The following is a 21521-nucleotide window of genomic DNA, read 5'->3' as shown; positions in this document are numbered from 1 at the left end:
CAAGAAAGGGGGCTTTACATGGAACCATAGAACAGATGGAACAATATAACCAGATGTCAATCTTGAGGGTTTTTCACAAAACCCTCAAGAGAGAGGTTGTTTTTATTTAGGATTAGTACAACATTCTTGGTATTGTACACACATCTGGGGGGCATGAAACAGACAGCGAAAAGATCTAGACATACAATATGTTCTCTGTTGTTTTTTACAAATTGTAAAACCAATTTGTCATTTTGAAGTGGTTCTTCAGAATACAATTTTAAAATATTTTCAAAAGACAGCCCTTTACAGTGCTGATGTAGGCAAAACACACAATGTTACTGTAGGTTGTAGATACCGGGTGTTGCAATTGTTTGCTGCTGTTTAAAACATCCTCACAATGTTTATTGGAAAAGTTCATAATACCTTTAGGGAAGAACAAGCTGTCAGGCTGTTGCCCATAGGAATCAAAAAATTCTCCTGTGCCATTTTCAGTCACATATATTGCTAACCAGTGTTCTCCAGGAAGGTCGTGGGGGTGGGTATTTACCACCAAGCTTGCAGGTTTCCTTTCTATTTGTACATCAGTCAGCCAGTCGCTGGGCAGGACGTCTACAAAAGATTTTGTAACATACGGATCCTTCTTTAAAATATGGAAGATCTGTACGGTGTTCATCATCATCATCATCATCATCATAGATAATCAAAAAGGATGGTTAATTTCTATCACGTTGTCAAAACCATCATACACAATCATATTCACCGTGTGTGGCAAAGCTTTGGCAAAACAGATTTCAGCCCGCAGATTACTGGTTTTAATCAAAGAGTAGTGGTCCGTGCACTCTTGGTCGGGTGATAGGTCAAATGCCAGTAAGGTATAACCTTGGTAAAGCTCGATACGATCAATCAAGCGAGCGCTGTCTTTCAAATGTTTACCCGTTGCTTGAACCAGCTGCATGCTGACACAACAACCATTATCGAAATCCAGTTGGAGAGGTTTCCTAGGGACTTGCTCACCACCCACATACAGTGCAGCAAAGTTAATAGCGTAATGTTTAAAATTAAAGGAGTTTTTAGAAAAATTACCGCTGAAAGAGTCACTATCCACAAAGCCCAATATGATAATTTTGGGTAGCTGCCCCAAAAAGATGTTTTCCTGGTTAGTCACACGGGCGCCAGCCTTTATGCTAAAGACTTTCAGACCGACATGGTCCACGGCGTACTTGACATTAGCTCTCAGCAATGCTTCTGCATGCCCCAAGCGCACTCCCGGGGACACTTTCACTCTCCTTACAAAGAGGGCTGCAGATAAAATAAGAAGTTTGTACTAGTTCTCACCAGCATCTCCGCTCATTAAGCAGAATGTATCTTTGTTCTGCGTTAGTTTAATTTTCACATCCACGCCATTTATGAGCAGCTTTTCTTGAAAAAACAGATCGCTATTTATTTATTAAAACATTTTTATATACCGGCATTAGTTGTGGACATCATGTCGGTTTACATTAAACAGGTTAAGCTTGGAAATTACATTTTAACAGGGAATTCAACTGGGAGAGGGGATAGTGAAAGGTAGGCGAGAAAAGATAGGATAACAAAACGTGGTTCCTCAAGATGAGGAAAGGGAGTATAACAAGATATAGTTCCACAATATGAGGAAAGGAGTAAAGTATTGTGGTCTACTTTAACGCGGAGGGATAGCTTTTATTCTGGGTAGGCTTGGTTGAATAACCATGTTTTTAATTTCTTTTTGAAGTTGTTTATACATGATTCAAGGCGTATGTCAGGCGGTAGTGTATTCCAATGAGTAGGACCTGCAATCGAGAGGGCACGATCACGTGTGGAGGAGAGACGGGCAGTTTTAAGGGAGGGCACAAGTAGGGTGCCTGAGTTGGTCGTTCTGATGGGTCGACTGGACTTAGGAGTTGCAAATGGGAGGTCTAACCAGTTGGAGTTGTGAGTGTGAATTGCTTTGTGCATTATGGTGAGGATTTTGTAGATAATGCGTGATGCTATGGGGAGCCAGTGTAAGTCTCTGAGGATGGGGGTGATGTGATCATATTTGCGGGAGTTTGCAATGAGTCTTGCTGCCGCATGTTGCAACATTTGCAGAGGTTTAATGGTAGAGTAGGGGAGCCCTATGAGTAAAGCATTGCAGTAGTCTATTTTGGATGCAATGGTGGCCTGGATAACAGTACGGAAATCTTGGGTGTGTAGGAGAGGTCTGAGTTTTTTAAGCACATTAAGTTTGAAGAAGCAGGCTTTGAGTATGGAATTTACGTAGTTCGTCATACTCAATTGATGGTCCAGGGTCACTCCAAGGTCTCTCACAAAGGGTTGTGTTGAGGGAAGGTTGAGTTTGGTTGTATTAGATGGAAGGGGGATGAGGATGAGTGGGGGGAGATGAGTAGAAGCTCAGTTTTGTTCGAATTTAGGGCAAGATGGAGGTTGGAAAGGAGGGAGTTAATAGCTGTGAGGCATTTCTCCCAATGTTCTAGGGCATCAGAGATGGAGTTCTGTATAGGGATGATGATCTGGACATCATCAGCGTAAAGGTAGAAATTAAGTTTGAGGTCAGAGAGGAGGTGGCATAGAGGTGTGATATAGATGTTGAAGAGGGTGGAAGAGAGGGAAGAGCCTTGGGGGACTCCCTGCTGGAGGGGCTGTGGGGTGGATGTGGAGTTCCCGATTTTAACAGAGAACTTTCTGTTAGAGAGGAAGGATTTAAACCAGGCGAGAGCCAGATTAGAGATGCCAATGTTTTCCAGGCGCGTTAGTAGGTGATGGTGGCTAATGGTGTCGAAGGCTGAAGAAATGTCGAGGAGGGCAAGGAGGTAGCTGTGGCCTTGATCCATGCCTCGGAGGAGATGGTCAGATAGGGAGAGGAGTAGGGATTCCGTGTTAAAGTGTTTCTGGAATCCAAATTGTGCTGGGTGGAGGATCAGGTGGTCTTCAAGATAATCCATGAGTTGTGAGTTGACAACTCTTTCCAATAGTTTGGCAATGAAGGGGAGGTTGGAGATTGGGCGGAAGTTAGAAGGATCTTTGGGGTCAAGTGAGGGTTTCTTGAGGAGGGGTCTGACTACTGCGTGTTTGAGTGTATCTGGGACAGATCCGTGTGCAATAGAGCAATTGATGATGTCTACTATGGCTTTGACTATTGCGTCAGGAACGGCTAGTAGTGCTTTGGAAGGTATAAGGTCTTCAGGATGGGAGGAGGGTTTGAGCTTTTTGAGGATAGAATGGATTTCTACGGTGGAGGTAAAGTCGAGAGTGGGCATTGCAGGTTGGGTGGGGGTGGGAGGAGCAGGCAAGATGGGTGAGGGATTGTTCGAAGAGGGGGGGGAATCTCTTTAGGAGGGTTGTGATTTTGTTGAAGAAGTAGTTAGCCAGTTCCTCGCATTTGGCAGAGGCATCCTGGTCAGGAATAGTGGGAGGGACAGGGGTGGTGAGACTTGAGACATAGGAGAATAGGATTTTGGGATTGAATCTAAGGTCGTGGATTTTTTTAGCGTAATAATCTCGTTTATGTTTTTGGGTGGAGATTCTATAGCTGTGGAGGGCTGATTTGAAAATGGCGGAGTTTTTAGGGGTCTGGTCTTTACGCCATTGTCTCTCCTTTTGCCTTAAAGTCGTTTTTAGGTTTCTGAGTTCTGGAGTGTACCATGGGTTGGTAGGTTTAGGTGAGCTCCTTATACCTTTTTTGGAGATTGGGCAGAGTTTATTGGCAATGTCTCCTGTGAGGTTGTTCCAGGATGCAAGAGCTGTATCCGGATCTGAGCAATTTAAATTGGGTAGTGACGTGGAAAGTGCATTCGCTAGGTCTGTACTAGGGGAAAATTTTCTGAATATTATGGTCTTACTGTTGTGGTGGTTGTTGGGTAGAGGGGTGTTGATAGAGAAAAGGCCTTCTATCAGAAAGTGGTCAGACCATGGTATAGGGGTGGAAGTAGGTTGGTTGGTGGCTCGGATAGCAGAGTTGATGAACAATAAGTCTAAGGTGTGTCCGGCTTTGTGTGTGGGGGATGTTATGATTTGCTGGAATCCTAAGGCATGTAAGGATTGTAGTAAGGATTCGCATGAAGCAGTTTGAGGGAGGGAGTCGATATCCAATATCCCAGAAGTTCTACTTTATGGCTAACTGCTGTATAAAAAGCTCTTTCTGTAAAACCGGTATTATGGGACCCCCACGTCTCTCACTTCATGGTTTCCAGCTGTGTCTTTATAAATCAGACCGCTTGTAAACTGTGTTTTGAGAGGGCCCTCACCATAATTGAGAAGCACTTTTATGAGGGCGCTGTAAGGGTAACAGTTGTTGCTCTGACTAATGAGTCTGTCTCCGAGAGTGACATCCAGCTGGCTAAAAATAGAGGCTATTGGATAGTTCACGAGAGCTACTTTGGTCCGTATATCGAGATTGGACCCATCTTCTTTCACGATTTTACAGGTCAGATACAGCAACGTGTTGTTCAAATCCAGGTAATCCTCACCATGTCCGGCTATATAAAAATCTAAAGGGGCTGTTTCTGACAAGGCAGATAATGGTGGAATCTCCACATAAATACTTTTTTCTATGCTGGTTTGTGAGAGGGCCAGTTGAAACAGATCCATTTCTGATTTCAAGCATTCTTCAGACCCCTGATGAACAAAAGCCATAGTTTTTTAGAATACATCTTGCTTCTTGGTGGAGAGGTTTCTCTTCTTAGACTTGCAGTTAGTCTTTTGAGACTTGACACGTTTGGTCTTCTTTGTTTTAAAAGGTTCAGGAGGCCCCTGTTGATTGGTTCTCTTTCTTTTAACAGCTCTTCTAATAACCACTAATCCTGACTCCTCCTGCTCTGTGTTATTGTTCATTTTATTCAGAACGGCCGTTGTGACATGGCCCATAACATCTTTGGCGATGTTTTTTGCTGCTCTTTTCACATGAGGTTTAACAATCTCAAAACCCCTTCTCAAAAGAGGTATTGCTTTTCTAAAGAGACTATGAAACACACCGCCTATCTCAGCCCCGTACATGACCAGAGCGCCATAATACTCCCAAAAGCCGTGACCGGCCTGTGCTGCATAGTAATTTCTATATGCGCCCGTAGTCTTTAACCACAACCATTTTAAAAAATAGTTTTACGGGGTCACAGGTGTAGCTTAAGGAACACTTTCCCATAGTGAAATGAGACATGTTGGTTCTGGTCTGTCTTTATTTCAAATGTTATGGTGTCTATGTGTTGCTTGTTCACAGGAACATAATGCGGTTTATCATAAGTGAAGGTGATAAAATCGTCCTTACCCGCTTTAGCGGGAACACAGAGAAGTAGCTGCACAAAATGGTCTCCCACCAGCTGATGCTCTATGATATCTGTGTACAGGTATAGGGTATTAAACCCTCCTGTGATATTCATTGGAAATAACGAGTGCTTCGTATTCGCTTTAGCTTATAGCCCCAAAATGGTCATTAAGTCACCCCCTGCGGAAATTACTGCATTGTCTTCTGACTTTAATTTGATTCTTCGGATATTGGGGTCATAAATGATTCATGGTGGCATGGGTTTGAAGAGACTGTTCATGTCGTGGTTCATTTGGTCCATCAGGTTTTGAACGGTTGCATAATACCCTCTTCGTACAACAAAGTGATGCTCCGTGCTTCCTTCACCCGTGGTGACAACATACTTATGGTCTTCTTTAATATTATCCCATGTGTTCGGGTACTGTATTTCCACCAGACCCACTTCCCACAGACCCTGTAGGTCCAAAGGCCTAGCTAACTGTGTGGTGAAATTAGAGCTGGTGTTTTGTGGAAATACTCTCACAGAGGCGTTACTAGGCAGCATTATGTAAAAACCACCTTCATTCATTTTTTTCTTTTTATGATACAAGGCCTTTTCAAATCAAACGTCTTGAATCTCTGCTGCTTTTATCCAACTGTTAAATTTTTCAGGCCACCCTCGCCATTTCACAAAACACTGCTTTTTCTTATCTCTCCCTTTTACCTTTAGAACCTTATCAACGCGGTATATTCTGTCCTGTTGAGGGCTGACTTTCTGTAATTCTTCAAAATAAAAAGAACCTTGAATGGCTTTCTGACCCTGTTTTCTGACCCCTGTTTAAGATGTCAGTTATTATAACTATCTCATCTATGTTTGTTTATAACCTTTTTCAAATTTCCCTTTAGATTTTGACAGTCTAACATGATCCCCCTTTTTAAAAAAAGGCTTAACAGGTTCATGTTTGTTGTTATTGCCGTAGACTACTTTCCAGAACCGCAGAGAGTTTGAGGCTGTTACATCGATGGGGTGGGTCTGTATTGTTCTGTGAAAGCTGTGATTATAACTGTTCACAAACGCCTGAAGCACATCTTCATATGGAAAAGTGTTGCGCACTGTAAAGTATTGCCACATTTTGGATTTTAAAGTCCTGTTAAATCTCTCCACAACCGCTGCCTTAACATCATTATTGGACACAAAATGATGAACGCCTCTGTATTTTAACAAATTCTTCACAGAGCTATTTAAAAACTCTTTACCTCTGTCTTAACCATAGAGAATAAGTAGTAAAAATTGACAGACACCAATCCTCACACATCCCTATCACACAAGGTGTCCCCCAAGGTTCATCTTTATCATCAACCCTTTTCAATATATACCTCCTACCCCTCTGCCAATTACTATCTGACTTAGGCCTCAAATTTTTCCTTTACGCAGACGATGTGCAGATTATTATCCAAATCCAAAAATCCATTGAGGAATCCATGCACTTCTGGGAATCTTGCCTCTCTTCAATAACATCAATGCTATCCAACCTACACCTAGCTCTAAACGCTGCAAAAACAGAACTACTCATCATTTCCACCCATCTTGACTGCTCTGCCCACGACTCACCTCAGAACACAACTGCTCCACAACACAAATTACAGGCTGTAAGAGACTTGGGTGTCCTTATCGACCATCAACTAAACTTTAAACCTTACATCAAATCCATCATAAAGGGAGGCTTCTACAAATTAAATATCCTCAGGAAACTCAAACCTCTGCTCCACACCAACGATTTCCGAACTGTAATCCAGACTACTATGCTGTCAAAACGACTATTGTAACGCCCTCCTACTCGGCCTCCCTGCTACCACTATCAAGCCACTCCAGATCCTCCAAAATTCCATGGCCAGAATCATAACAAACACCCGCAAAACACAACACATCACTCCAATTTTAAAAGACCTGCACTGGCTGCCTATCTCCTTCCGTTCACAATACAAAACACTCACCATTCTTCACTGCTCATTATACCAACTCAATCTCACCTGGCTGGAAGAAATGCCTCGCTTCCGCACTTCCAACCACCCCACAAGAAGTGCTCATGCAGGTACCCTACACATTCCTTCCCTGAAGGCTGCGCATCTGTCCCTCACCAGAGAAAGGGCTTTCTCCATAGCTAGCACCTACCTCTGGAACTCCCTCCCCCCTTCCCTCCGAATAGAACCATCACTCAACAAATTCAAAAAAGGAGTCAAAACATGGCTCTTCAAGCAGGCATACCCCGACGCAACCAATGCGCAGACTTCTCCTAAATGGACCTTTCTAAATGGACCTTTCTAAGAATCTCCACTACCTGCCCTCCCCCCCCCTCCTCCCCCCCTCCCGTGCCCCTCCCCCCCTTGCTCTTCTCCTTTTCCATCTGTGCCCCTACCCTCCCCCCCTGGAACTTTGCTGCACTTCATAACCCCTATACCACTTTCTCATTTTTAAAGATAAAGTTTTCTTAGTTTGTACAAAGTTTCTCTTTCTTTCTTTCTACCTTTTTCCTCCATAGCTATTTAGTTCTTTTATGTCATTATATATAATCTCAGAATGTTTTTACGATGCTTATATCTTACACCATTTGCATTTAACTATGACATGTTATTCTGTTCATTGTATTTTCCTCCTTTCAGTTCATTGTAAGCCGGTATGATGTGCCTCACGAATGTCGGCAAAGAAAAGTCTATAAATAAATAAAATAAATAAATATTTTGTTGGGAACACAGCCACCTTTAAATATATATATTTTTTTTAATTTTTAATTTTGCATTTTCAATATATCATAAGAACAATTATTGAATATAGATATCCAAGAAAAAAAGCTTAATTACAATTCTCTACCACCATCAGGTACATCTCATATTCAAAATCTGAAATATTTTACAGATGTAATAACTCATGAAGGCAAAAAAGAAAAAAGAGCAAATTTAAATAGGAAAAAAACTTCCCCTAAAGAAGAACAATTGGAATTATTGAGTTCAACTGGTGTCATTTTCTACTGCTACAGCTACACTCTCTTGGGTAATTGAATCAAGAAACACGCGGAGCTGTGATGTTTCAAAGAAAATATATTTCTGCTGCTGATAGATAACCTCACACTTGCAAGGGAATCTCAGCAGCATCTTTCCTCCTTTTGCTTCTGTCTCTGATCTCAAGCCTAAGAATTTTTTCCTTCTATCTAGCGTTGACTTAGAAAAGTCAGGATATATCCATATTCTGTCCCCATGAAAACTGGCCATTCGATTGCGCATGTAAGCTCTAAAAACTGCTTCCCTGTCTACTACAAAAGAGAAGGAAACATGCAAGATAGATCTATTTTTAATGATGGTATTTAAATCAGATTCAATTATCCCTGTTAAATTTAAGGGGGCATCTTCCGTCACATTACTACCAGGAAGATTTCCTCTAGATGACACATAATAAATCTTTGACACAGCAGGAATAGCTTGTGAGGGCAACTTCAAAATTTCCACTAAGTATTCTTTAAACATGTCATAAGGAGAAATCAAATCATGTTTAGGAAAGCTTAATACCCTAAGGTTTAAATACTTCAAGGTGTTTTCTAATATTTCAAACCTTTTTTTATAAACAAATTCTGCATTCAGATATTTTTGCTAATATTTTTCCATCTTATCTAATCTCTTCTCTAGTTGTATCTCTTTAACATCAGAATTTGATATGGAAAGTTCAATATTTTTAAACTGTTGATTTGAGTCCATTGTAATTTTTGTTAAATTAACTACTGCTGTCTCCAAAGACTTTATAGCTCCCCAAAGGGTATCCATTGTTATTACTGCAGGCTTGGTCAGGACAGAATAAGAGCTCCCCGGTTCTTCAGATTCAGGTTCCCCAGGTGTTTCTGGAACTCCTTCTCTCTCCTCTTGAACCAAGGATGTTGCATTTGAAAAGTCAGGAAAAATATTTAAAGGTGGAGGAGGAGTACTCGGTGCCCCAGGGCTCAAAGATATTTCGGCCAGTAAGCCTGGTGCTTGCTCTCCACCAGGACCTATAGCTGCCAGGTCCTCCAGCTTTGACTCTATTGTAGGGGCATAAAAAGCAGAAATCCGGGGGGTGGGAAGGTTCCAGTACATGGGAAGATGTAATCAACTCCCTGACTTTTGCCTTCCTCTTTGTGTGAGGCATGCTGTTATTTTGGTAATCAAAAAGTGCCACCATTAGCTTTTTAAACCCCATTCCTCAAAACAGTTTATATTGCCTTCATAAGTAAATTGGGGGTTTCGGATGAGGAATCAAAGAAATTTGATGTACTTACTTTCAGATTCTTGCTGATATTATAGACCCAAAATTTCTCCAACGATGTTTCAGACAATATTTCAAACAAAGCGGCGCGCCCCTTTGATGCGCCGGCATGTCGACACGCCTGAAGGGGTCGGGTCTTATACCTCACGCCGGTCGTGGTCCGATGACGTCAGCTGATACGGAAGTCCTTATACGGGCTAGGAAAGTCCTGCAGCCATCAGAAAACTTTCAGGAAATCAGGTATTTCAGCAAAACTCTCCCTCCAATGGCACTTCCTCTCTCCTCCACCTCACTGAAGTGCCTGAAGGGGTCGGGTCTTATACCTCACACCAGTCGTGGTCCGATGACATCAGCCGATATGGAAGTCCTTATACAGGCTAGGAAAGTCCTGCAGCCATCAGAAAACTTTCAGGAAAACGGGTATTTCGGCGAAACTCTCCCTCCAATGGCACTTCCTCTCTCCTCCACCTCCTAAATATATTTTCAAATGCCTCGGCCTTGTTTTTAGGCTCACAGCCCATGCGTATTTTAGGCTCACAGCCCATGCGTATTTTGACAAAACATCTATCACCGTCAAAATGTATTTGTAGCCTCTGTTATAACCAGACAAGGCGATCAGATCAACCAGATCTGCTTGCCATTGCACATCCATATCAGATACTATGGTTTTATTTCTTTTAAATCATACCCTAGCAGGCTTGTGTAGTGAATAAGCATCTTGGTCTGTAAGCTAATCAATCACTTGTTTTTTGGTCACAGCCTGAGTACATGTTTTCACAGTCTGAACAAAGTGGATTTATACCAGCAAAGCTACCTATAGAGCCTGGGTAATAATACATTTTCTTTAAGATCCACTGGTGCATTCTTGTTTTATATGGCTGTAATTACAGAGGTCTGTTTTTTAAACGAAAACTAAATCCTTGTGTTTTATTCACCTTTGCAGACCCACACCCAACACTCCGCTGTTAATTATACTCTGCTCAGATTTCACTCTACCAGGATTGGGGATTGGGGAATACGTATCTACAGTGAGGGGAGGAGGGAGGGGGGGGGGAGATTCTCCCTGTCTCTTTGTACAGAATGAGAGAAAGCTTCCTGCCACCCCACCGCTAGTAAGTTTTAAAAACAGAGGGGCATGCTTCCGGCTCTGTCATCATTAAAAAGTGTCAGGGACATTTCTGCTGACATTCTAGGGGGGGGGGGGGGTGTTTTTGGGGGGTGTGGTGAGGGGTATGTGAGGGGTGGACTTCCGGTGATGTTATACCCGTGACATCATTGGGGGGTTTGGCTTGGGGGTTTGAGTGACAGTGTACCCAGGGACTATTCCGGTCTTGCAAAACCGGTCTTGCAAGTTTGATCATGCCTGTGTGTAAAATACATGCATTCACCATCTTCCAAGCAATCACTTGTTAAAAACAAATCCTTGTGTACAGAATGAGCCACAGTTTTCCTGCCACCTGACCGCTTGTAACTTTTTAAAAAAAAACAGAGGGGGCTAGAAAAAAGCATACTTCCAGCTCTGTCATCATTAAAAAGCGTAAGGATGTTCTTGGGTCACAGTTTTTGGGGGGTTTGGATTGTACTTCCGGTGAAATCATTAAAAACAGCCAGAGTCCATTAATTCTGTCATTAAAAAAGTGACAGGACCCTTTCTGATGACGTTCTAGGGGACGTGTTTTTGGAGGGTGGTGAGGGGGTTGACTTCTGGTGATGTCATACCTGTGACATCATAGGGGGAGTGGCTTGGGGGTGGGTGTGGGTGGGACCACCAATGACATCACAGGGAGATGGTTTGGGGCGGGGCATGGGAGGGGCCTCTCCATCCACTTCTATCGGGGGAGGAGCATGGGTGGGGTCTGGGGCAGAGCTATGGGTGAGACCAGGGGGTGGGAGGGTGCGGCCAGGGGCAGGAGGGGTGGGGTTGAGGGTGGGAGGAGGCAGGGGTGTGGCTATACCCCCATTTGCTTCTGTGGGGAGTGGGTGGGGCTTGGGCGAGGCTTATACCGGAAGTGTGCTGATTGGCTGCTGTCATCCTTATCTCACCTGTCAATCAGATTGATTGATCGTGTACCCATAGACTACTCACCATATCTCTGAAATGCCTGTAATGTTTATATCCTCGTATAATGACATACATTCTAATTAATCAATCTTACTGTTCAGGCTGCTAGCATTTGCATATAGATATTTTAAAATATGTTTTTTATTTGTACTTTCACTTCTCTTTGTATTCACAACCTACTTGTTAGCAAATGATACAGGCATGTGTAAAGTCATTCACATCTTTGTGCTCTTTATCTATGTCCATCTAGGCTACTTTAGCATTAAACACAACTTCTTTACTGAGATATTCTAACCTCCCTGTTTTGCATAACTTTGGAAGATTCATCTCTCTGAACCATGCACTTCTGAGCGAATGTCAGCTTTCCCCCGTGGTCTAGTTTAAAAGCTGCTCTATCTCCTTTTTTAAATGTTTGCACCAACAGCCTGGTTCCACTTTGGTTAAGGTGGAGCCCTTCTCATTAAGATAGGCTTCCCCTTCCCAGAATGCTCCCTAGCTCCTAACAAATCTAAAAACCTCTTCCCTGCACCATCATCTCATCCATGCATTGAGATTCTGGGATCTTGTGCATGGACTAGGGAACATTTCTGAGAATGGAGCCCTGGAGGTTCTGGATTTCCTACCTAGGCTCCAGAATCTCCCGCCTGCATCTTCCTATGTCATTGATACCACATATACCATGATAGTCAACTTCTTCCTAGCACCCTCTAAAATCTTATCTAGATGGACATCTCCATCATATTTCTCCATCCCGCCTTTCAATCTTTAAGTCTGACCCCATATGATTTATAAAGAGACCTCTAGCTGTCTGTGGGGACCTACAGGGCTCAACCTACGGGGAAGGCCCTGTAGGTCCCCACAGACAGCTGGCGGAACTGGCTAAGGAAGAGACTGCTCAGAAGCTTCACCTATACCAACTCCTTTCCTCTTAGGTTGAGCCCTCGGGTTCCTGGGGCCAGCACGCCTTAGGCAAGAGTCTCTTAGAGAATGGCTACGGTGAAGTTCCAGAGTCAAGCTAGAGTCAGAGGTAGGCGGTAGACAAGGACGGTCAATGTTCAGATTACTGCCAGAGATAGGCAGAAGACAAGAATAGTCAGGGTACGGCCTGAAGTCAGAGGCAGGCAGAAGACTAGAGTGGTCAAGGTCCAAGCAGGGATCGAAGCCAGGAGTCAGTTCAAAGGTAGGCAAGGAAGTAATGATGGGGACTAGCTGGGACTGAAGGAAAAAGAGGTAGGCTGGGTTGGAGAGACAAAGAAGGCAAGAACTGGAATGACAAAGGTAGGAACTGAAGCAAATCAAGCAGGAAGTGGAGCTTGGTTGCAGCAGCTCACACTACAAGGTAGTTGACCCATTGCAAGTAGGGAGTCCTGGAAGGCACTTTATAGAGCTGAGGTGATGAAGTCATCAGCGGATGCCCTGACCAGTTTCCCATCACAGGTGCTTTAAGTGGTCCTGCACGTGCATGCCTAGGGAAGCATTGGAGTAGAGCGGCAATGGTGGTGTCTTGCCGCAAAGGAAGGGGTCGGTTGCTTGGCATCAGATGAGTGGCATGGCTCGCAGGGCCTACCCAAGAGCCGCAAAACATAACACATAATTTTGAAGGCATGGTCTCCAGAATTGTATTAGTATTCAAAATGAGGTCTCACTAGGGACTTATACAGGGGCACTATCACCTCCTCTTTTCTGCTGACCATTCCTCACCCAAGCATCTTTCTGGGTTTTGCCATCACCTTATCCACCTGTTTGGCCCTCTTAATATCATCAGATACAATCACACCCAGATCCGACTCTTGTTTCATGCATAGAAATTTTCATACTTTATACTGTACTGCTCCCTTGATTTTTGCATCCCAAATGCATGACTGTATTTTTTTTACAGATTATGCATAATCTATAAAGTCTATGGAATGAGCTTCCACACGAAGATGAAGAAAATATTGCTAATCAACAAAAAGAATGTTACGTACCCCGCCTGCGGCCATCCCACGCACGGCCCGCTCACCTGCCTAATTCCTCAGCGGGTCCCGGGACGACCTCCCTCGCGGGCCTTCCACTGCGCGCCAGGCATCATGCCGAGGTTCGGCGTCTCCTGCCATGCTAGCCATGCCCCTACGCATGCGCGCGCGCGCGCGGACCACCCAGACACTTGTAGAGCCAAGGGCGGGTCTTGGTTCCGTGGCGCGCCCTGATTGATCTAACAATATAAGGAAGTTCCTGTCTCCACTTCCTTGCTTTGGCAATCGGGTCAGCTAGATTGTCTCTGCACTTGTTCCTGCTTGTTTCTAGTCTCGTTCCAGGATCCTTCTGTTCCAGTTCCGTTCCTGACTTGTTCCTGCATCCTCGTTCCTGAGTCCTGTCTGTTCATGTGTTTGTCTGTCTACCCAGGTAGTATCCTCGGACTGACCGTCTGGTACTGACCTCGGCTTGCTCCTGACCTGCCTGCCTGCTGCTTGTCTAGGACCTCAGCCTGTTCCAGACCCATTCGCCTGCCTGCCGCCTGCCTCAAGATTTCAGCCTGTTCCAGACCCACTCGCCTGCCTACCACCTGACTCAAAACCTCAGCCTGTTCCAGACCCACTCGCCTGTCTGCCACCTGCCTCAAGACCTCAGCCTGCTCCAGACCCACTCGCCTGCCTGCTGCCTGCCTCAAGACCTCTGCTTGCCTCTGACTTCATCTGACCTCCAGTATCTAACCCTTGCTTCATTGACCACTCCTCGGACTGACTTATGGACATTGACCTTTTGCCTGCTTGACCTCATCTCCAGATTCTGGCTCTGTTCCTCGCCTTGTCATCACCAACTCTGTTCTGGTTCTCCCTGCTCCAGCTCAAACCCGACCGTGCTCCTTCTGTGTCTATGGACACACTGGACTTCCATTCTCCCAGGAGACCCTGCGAGGCCCACCTAAGTCCAAGCGGCCCGGGTCCCTACGGGCTCCTCCCGGGGGGACCTCGGGGTTCCAGTGGTGAAGCTCTTCCTAGCCTCTGTCTCCTCTAGTGCTCCACCCCCTGGGGCCAGTTACCTCCTCTTCCCTTTCAGGAGCCATTCCATTCCTGCCCCAGGGCAAGGGTCCACCCCAGAGCGCAACAAAGAAGTCTCATGTACTTGAATCATCTGGTTTTCCATGATTCTACAGGGGACTGGGCAATTCCATGGCAAGAGTCAGAATTGGCATCCCTTATTCTGAATGCAGAATCATGAGAAAGTAGAGGTCCTGTGTCCTGGTAATGGAGAAAACTAACTTTTTATCTAGGCTGTTATATCTTCTTGTGTCAATGAAAGAATAAACTAAAGATTCTGTATAACTGGGAGACAAATTCCTTCCAGGAAGGAATAATCTATAGGATTGTAAATTCATTGACCTATTTGTCCAAATTGACCCCCAGGAATGCATTACCTGCTTCCTGTGCAATGCATTTTGGAGAAGCATAAATACAAACATGTTGTTTCTTTTTAAGAAGGAGACTCCCTCAATATTTCCCCACTCTCTCAAATGTTCTCTAAATTCCTTGCATCTGTGGGAGAGCCCCTCTTTCTTGCTTCTGTTGGAGCTGTGTGGCCCTTGTTTATTGTAATCTTTAAGGCTGTACAGGAAAACAAACTTACAGCACTGAGATGCCCCAGTGACTTCCGGCTCTTTCCCCTGCTGCTTGAAAGACAGAAAGTCCAATCAGAGAGATTGTTGGGGTTACAGTCAAGGGTCCAACGTAATTCAGCAGTACTCCTGGGAGACCCACCAGCCCGATGAACACTTCCACAGTGCTAGACACAATGATCGCACCTTGGATCTAACCAGGAAGGAAAAAGAAAGCAGTCTTGACTCCTCATACAGCAACCAGATGAATAATACATGACAGAGTTTACTGAAATGACAATAAGACAAAGTCACAAGGACCACAGCTCACTGGTAAAAGAACTGACAGATGTTTCATGGAATCCTGGTATTATATGATGAGACCCGTTGAGGAAACTGTGAGAGCATATGTACATTTATTTAAGACTTTGCACTGTGCTGTGTATATTTTCCTATATAGAACACCTATGCACTTTGTATCAATGCACTTTTGTGCTATTGGAATACATAAGGAGGTTAATTTTATAACAGCTGTCATGGGACTAAATTATGCATATAAATGGCTTCCCTACACCAGCTCTGCTCCTGGGAATGCTTCTTTACAGTGCATATATTAGTATACCTTTATGCCCACAAACTCCTGGACAATTCTCAAAAGCCAATTCATGCACATAAAAACTACTGAAGAAGTTTTATTTACTTCCACCAAATATATTCCGCGGCTTCAGAGCAATTCCAAACGAAGTGCAATATGATAAAATGAATACAAAGTCATGTGTGACAACATTTTGCAGGTATGAATTATTTTGAATGGGTCTATCATTCAAGTGAAATTGAATTGGTTGAAAAATGCATCAATGTAGCATTCTCCTTGAAAATATTTTCCCAATAAACGTCCCTAATTAATGTCTTAACAAGCAAGATGATATAGAACTTTCTTCCAAGTTTGTTGCAGCAAAATTCTAAATACTACATGCTCATTAATATACAATCATTAAAAAGTTACTCATGTATGAAAATGTATTTAAAAATATAAAAGATGTATGAAAATTTTATAATGCTTGCTTTCAGCCAATTTTCAAATATTTTGAAAACACTTTCTTTTTTTATCATCATTAAACAAAGTCAAAAGTATGCTTGTAACTTTTTTAATGCGGTGATATTTTTCTAATCAGCTCAAGTAGAAATTTTATGTAACATAGTTGACACCAGATGTTTTATATTTTCTTAATTTTGGATGACTTTACTGTCATGCATACTGCAGCTTTAAACTTTGCAGCTACTAGAGCAGCAAGCTGACTTTATAAACGTAATTCTGTCAGAGGAGATAATGAAAGGTCAATGGAATTTTAAGATTTTACGCACAAACAAGCTGATGCAATATTGGCACATAGAAAGCAGGCACTCAATGCTGAGTGCCCGCTTTCCTAACACGCGCCCAACCACCTCTCCTGGGCACCTGATGTCATATTTAAATGGCCTGCCGCACTAAAAAGGCCATGCAAGGGAAAAATGTGTGTCACTAGAACATCCTTGGCATCAGGTGCGTAGGAAACATGGCTGGGCACCCAGCAGCTGACCTGACCTAAGCTCCCTTTCCCCAAGTGCAACACTTAATATTAATTTATTCACTCCTTCACTTATTGCTGATTGGTCCGTTCACTGTCACATGTCAATGAAAGAACCAATTACCTTTCAGAAGGCTGTCCTGAAAGGGGATTGTTCCTTTCACTGACAAATGTCAGTGAAAAGGACCAATCGGGAACAGCCCTGCCGAAGGGGGGTCTCCGGCAGGGGCTCCTGCGATCCCTATTCTGTACGTTCACATGTCCCCCTGACCTCATACCTATTCCCTCACTCATTGGTTCTGAAGACAGCGAATAAGAAGGAGGAGGAGGGCAGCCTTGTAGCGCCTCTGACTCATCCTTCCTTCTCCCTTGCTGGGGCCCAAACATCATGATGCACTTTGAACCATTTGGCAAAAAGTGCCTGGCACTGCTTGGATTGTCTGGTCAGTAACAGATATACAAATTAAAATGAAACAAAAGTGAAAATGATATATATTGTTTTATTTTATTAAGTAAATTATTAGAAAGCATTATAGAAACATTAAAAACTGTGGGAAATATGCGCTTGCCAGCAAGCCATTTCATCAGGGTTAAACACTAACTTCCCTTCTCCCTGACATTTGCCTGAATAAAAGCATCACTTGTGCTTAAGCCTCTCTGCCTAGGAGAGGATACCTGACTTCATGTATTTCTCTGGCCTATAATTAATCCTGTTAGCCTGAAAGAAGGGCTGGGTTTTCCCTAGTCAGAGGCAGGACAAAGTCAGGAGGTATAGATTTCAGCAGCCAATGAAATGATCCGTGCACACCCCCTGAGCCAAAGCCAATGGTGTAATGACTCTTCTGTTGCTATGGGAAAGTAGCCAATCATGTAATGACACATCATCTGCCTTTGTATGAATGTACAATAAAAGGAAGAGGCTCGTGAGGGCAAACGTTCTTTGCCTCTTTGCCTTCTCTCTTCCTGCCTGCCATGAAAGCTGTCTGATGCCTCTTCATTACTCCAATATCTGGTGACCCGCGACAGTGATGATAAACTCCATGCTTATTTCGGCTGGTCATAGCCAAGGTACGTACCGTTCAACAGATCTGCTAATCGTAAGTATATTAAAGTACTTTTTAGTATATTTAAAGGAAAATTAGTTTCTTACCTGATAATTTTCGTTCCTGTAGTACCAAGGATCAGTCCAGGACACCTGGGTTGTGACTCCGCACCAGTAGATGGAGACAGACTAAAACTTGTGGGCGGAGCCATATATGCCCCTGTGCCAGTCACAGCCCCTCAGTCATACGTAATGTCAAAGTAGAACACAACCAGAGAACTAAACTATCTATAAACCGCTAATAGAACGTGGAAAGAAACACCCCTCCTGGAAACGGACTCTCCAACCGAGAGAGCTAAACAAGCGGAACAGAATAATTCAGAACAAGAGCGGACTCTCCATTACTTCAGCGCAGCACTGCGGGCGGGATCCTGGACTGATCCTTGGTACTACAGGAACGAAAATTATCAGGTAAGAAACTAATTTTCCTTTCCCTGTACGTACCAGGATCAGTCCAGGACACCTGGGATGTACCAGAGCAAACCCAACGAGGGTGGGAAGCAGAGAGTCCCGCTCGGAGTACCCTCTCTCCAAACCCTCCGGAATCAGTAGCCCAGACATCCAACCGGTAATGCCTGATAAAGGTATGTAATGACTTCCAGGTAGCCGCCCTGCAAATCTCTTGAGGCGACACCTGCGAAGCTGCCACCCAAGACGCCGCTTGAGGACGAGTCGAGTGAGCCCTAAGGCCCGCAGGAAGTGGTTTTCCCCCGTACCAAGTACGCCGACCCAATGTCCTCTTTGAGCCAACGGACGATCGTTGTGCGTGACGCTGCGGCCCCTTTCTTTGGACCAGAGAACAGGACAAACAGATGATCTGTGACCCGAAACGGATTAGTGACCTCCAGATATCGAAGGAGGGATCTCCGCACGTCAAGCTTCCGTAAATCCCTTTCTTCTGGATCGGAGGACTCCCTTCCCGCGAAAGCGGGCAACTCCACCGATTGATTCACGTGAAAAAACGACACAACTTTCGGAAGAAAGGAGGGAACCGTCCGCAAAGAAACTCCGGAATCCGAACAACGCAAGAAAGGTTCCCTACAGGACAGGGCCTGTAACTCGGAAACACGCCGTGCCGAGGCAATCGCTACCAAGAACGCCGTTTTTTTTTTGTTTTTTTTGTTTTTTTTTAAAGTGAGATCCTTAAGAGTTGCGCGTTTCAAGGGCTCCAACGGTGCCGTGCAGAGAGCGGAGAGAATCCAATTGAGGTTCCAAGCCGGACAAGGGAGACGCAATGGAGGGCGAAGGTGCTTAGCACCCCGAAGGAAACGAGAAATATCCGGATGAAGCGCCAGGGACGTACCACGGACCTTACCTCGTAAACAACCAAGCGCCGCTACTTGGACACGTAGAGAACTGCACGCCAGACCTTTGGCCAGACCTGCCTGGAGGAACGCCAGAATGTCGGAGACCGACGCCGAAATGGGGTCCACCCCACGCTGCACGCACCATTCCTCAAAGACCACCCAGACTCGGACATAAGCCAGAGACGTCGACTGTTTCCGGGAACGCAGCAACGTAGCCACCACCGCATCTGAGAAACCTTTTCTCTCCAGCCGCGTCCTCTCAAAAGCCATGCCGCGAGACAGAAGCGATCCGCATCCTCCAAACAGACAGGGCCCTGACGGAGTAGGCCCACCATTCCTTGGAGCCGAAGGGGAGCCGCTACCACCAGCTGGACGAGGTCCGCAAACCACGGCCGGCGCGGCCACTCCGGTGCCACCAAGATCACATTGGCCGGGTGCAACTCTATGCGCCGTAGAATCTTGCCGATCATCACCCACGGGGGAAAACACGTAAAGCAGCACATCCGTCGGCCAGGGAAGCACCAACGCGTCGACGCCTTCTGCCCCCCGTTCTCGACGTCGACTGTAAAATCGCAGGGCCTTCGCGTTGTGCCACGTGGCCATCAGATCCATGTGGGGCACACCCCACGTTTCGCAAATGAGAAGGAACGCTGCGTCCCCCAGCTCCCACTCTCCGGGATCTAGGCGCTGACGGCTGAGAAAATCCGCCTGCACGTTGTCGACTCCCGCAATGTGAGACGCTGCTATGTTGCTGAGATGCAGCTCCGACCAGGCCATCAAGCGCTGAGCCTCCTCCGCTACCTGGGGGCTCCTTGTCCCGCCCTGGCGGGTGAAGTATGCCACGGTGGTCGCATTGTCCGACAACACTCGGACTGCCCTTCCCCGCAGCAACGGCAGAAAAGCTTGCAGGGCCAGACGGACCGCTCTGGTCTCCGGGCGATTGATAGACCACTGGGCTTGTGACACTGACCATAGGCCTTGGACCGAGCTCCCTAGGCAGACCGCTCCCCAACCGGAGAGGCTTGCATCCGTGGTAACCACTATCCAATCGGGCACTAGAAGGGAGACTCCAGAAGACAGATGACTGGGATCCCGCCACCAGAGCAGGCTGGACCTCTCCTCCGAGACCGGCTTCCAGCGGGACAGTAAGGACGACTGTAATGGTCGCAGATGAGCGAACGCCCAGGGCACCAGTGCTAGCGTTGAAGCCATAGACCCTAGGACCGTAAGGTAGTCGCAGACCCGCGGTTGGCGGAGAGACAATAAGCGCCTCACTTGAGATTGCAGTTTGCATACCCGGTTGTGCGACAGGAACACCTTGCCCTGTTTCGTGTCGAACACCGCTCCCAGATACTCCAAGGTCTGCGTGGGGGCCAGATGACTCTTTTTGAAGTTGACCACCCATCCTAGGGAATGCAGAAGATGGAGGACCCTGGCCACCGCCATCCGACACTGATCCTCGGACTTCGCCCGAATCAACCAATCGTCCAGATAAGGATGGACCAGGAGACCTTCCCGGCGCAACTGCGCTGCCACCACCACCATCACCTTTGTGAATGTACGGGGGGCCGTCGCGAGCCCAAACGGGAGCGCACGAAACTGGTAATGCCGTTCCAGAATGCAGAACCTGAGGAAGCGTTGGAACGATGACTGAATGCCTATGTGAAGATACGCCTCCGTGAGATCCAGGGAGGCCAGGAACTCGCCGGACAGAACCGCGGCTATGACGGAGCGAATCGTCTCCAGTTTGAAGTGAGGAACGAGAAGGCATCGGTTTACCCCTTTGAGATCCAGAATTGGTCTGGACGTGCCGTCTTTCTTTGGGACGATGAAGTAGATGGAATAACGGCCCTTGCCGTGTTGGCTGACCGGGACGGGGGAAATAGCCCCTAAGCCTTCCAAGCGTCGGATGGTGTCTAGCACCGCCACCTTCTTCTCGGGGGTCTTGCAGGGCGAGACGAGGAACTTGTCCCCTGGAGTGCGAGCAAAATCTAACGCGTAGCCGTGTCTTATCACGTTGAGGACCCACAGGCCCGACGTTACACCGGCCCATCTCTCGAAAAAAGACATCAACCGCGCCCCGACGTTAGGAATGGAGTGCTGGGGCTGCGGCGGGAGATGGGCCGACCACCTTTCATTGTGAAGACTTGGCCCCTGTGATCGCCAGGGGTCCGCCTTGCCGTCCGAAGCGCTTCCCCCGAAAGGAATGCTGTTGCCACTGCGGGGTACGGAAGGAAAAAGACCTGGATCTAGCCTCGGGCAGCCTGAAAACCCTGTTTTCCCCCCGGGACATCATTAAATCGTCTAATTCCTTGCCAAACAGCAACTTACCTTTGAATGGTAGCGCCCCGAGGTGAGCCTTGGAAAAGCCGTCCGCCGCCCAG

The 21521-nt window shown here is 45.8% G+C and overlaps 1 protein-coding gene across 3 annotated transcripts in view; it reads right to left on the bottom strand.

Moving 5' to 3' along the window:
* The window catches only part of SLC23A1 (solute carrier family 23 member 1), an 896619-nt gene that overhangs the window by 522206 nt on the left and 352892 nt on the right, over positions 1-21521 (bottom strand). For all 3 annotated transcript variants that reach the window (XM_029583351.1, XM_029583353.1, XM_029583352.1), the window contains exon 6: positions 15193-15374. In XM_029583351.1, coding sequence (XP_029439211.1) covers positions 15193-15374 — 182 coding nt within the window. The remainder of the gene's footprint in view (positions 1-15192; positions 15375-21521) is intronic.

This window comes from Rhinatrema bivittatum, chromosome 18, assembly GCF_901001135.1.
Source record: "Rhinatrema bivittatum chromosome 18, aRhiBiv1.1, whole genome shotgun sequence".
Taxonomy (NCBI): domain Eukaryota; kingdom Metazoa; phylum Chordata; class Amphibia; order Gymnophiona; family Rhinatrematidae; genus Rhinatrema; species Rhinatrema bivittatum.
This window is presented reverse-complemented; position numbering and strand designations above follow the sequence as displayed.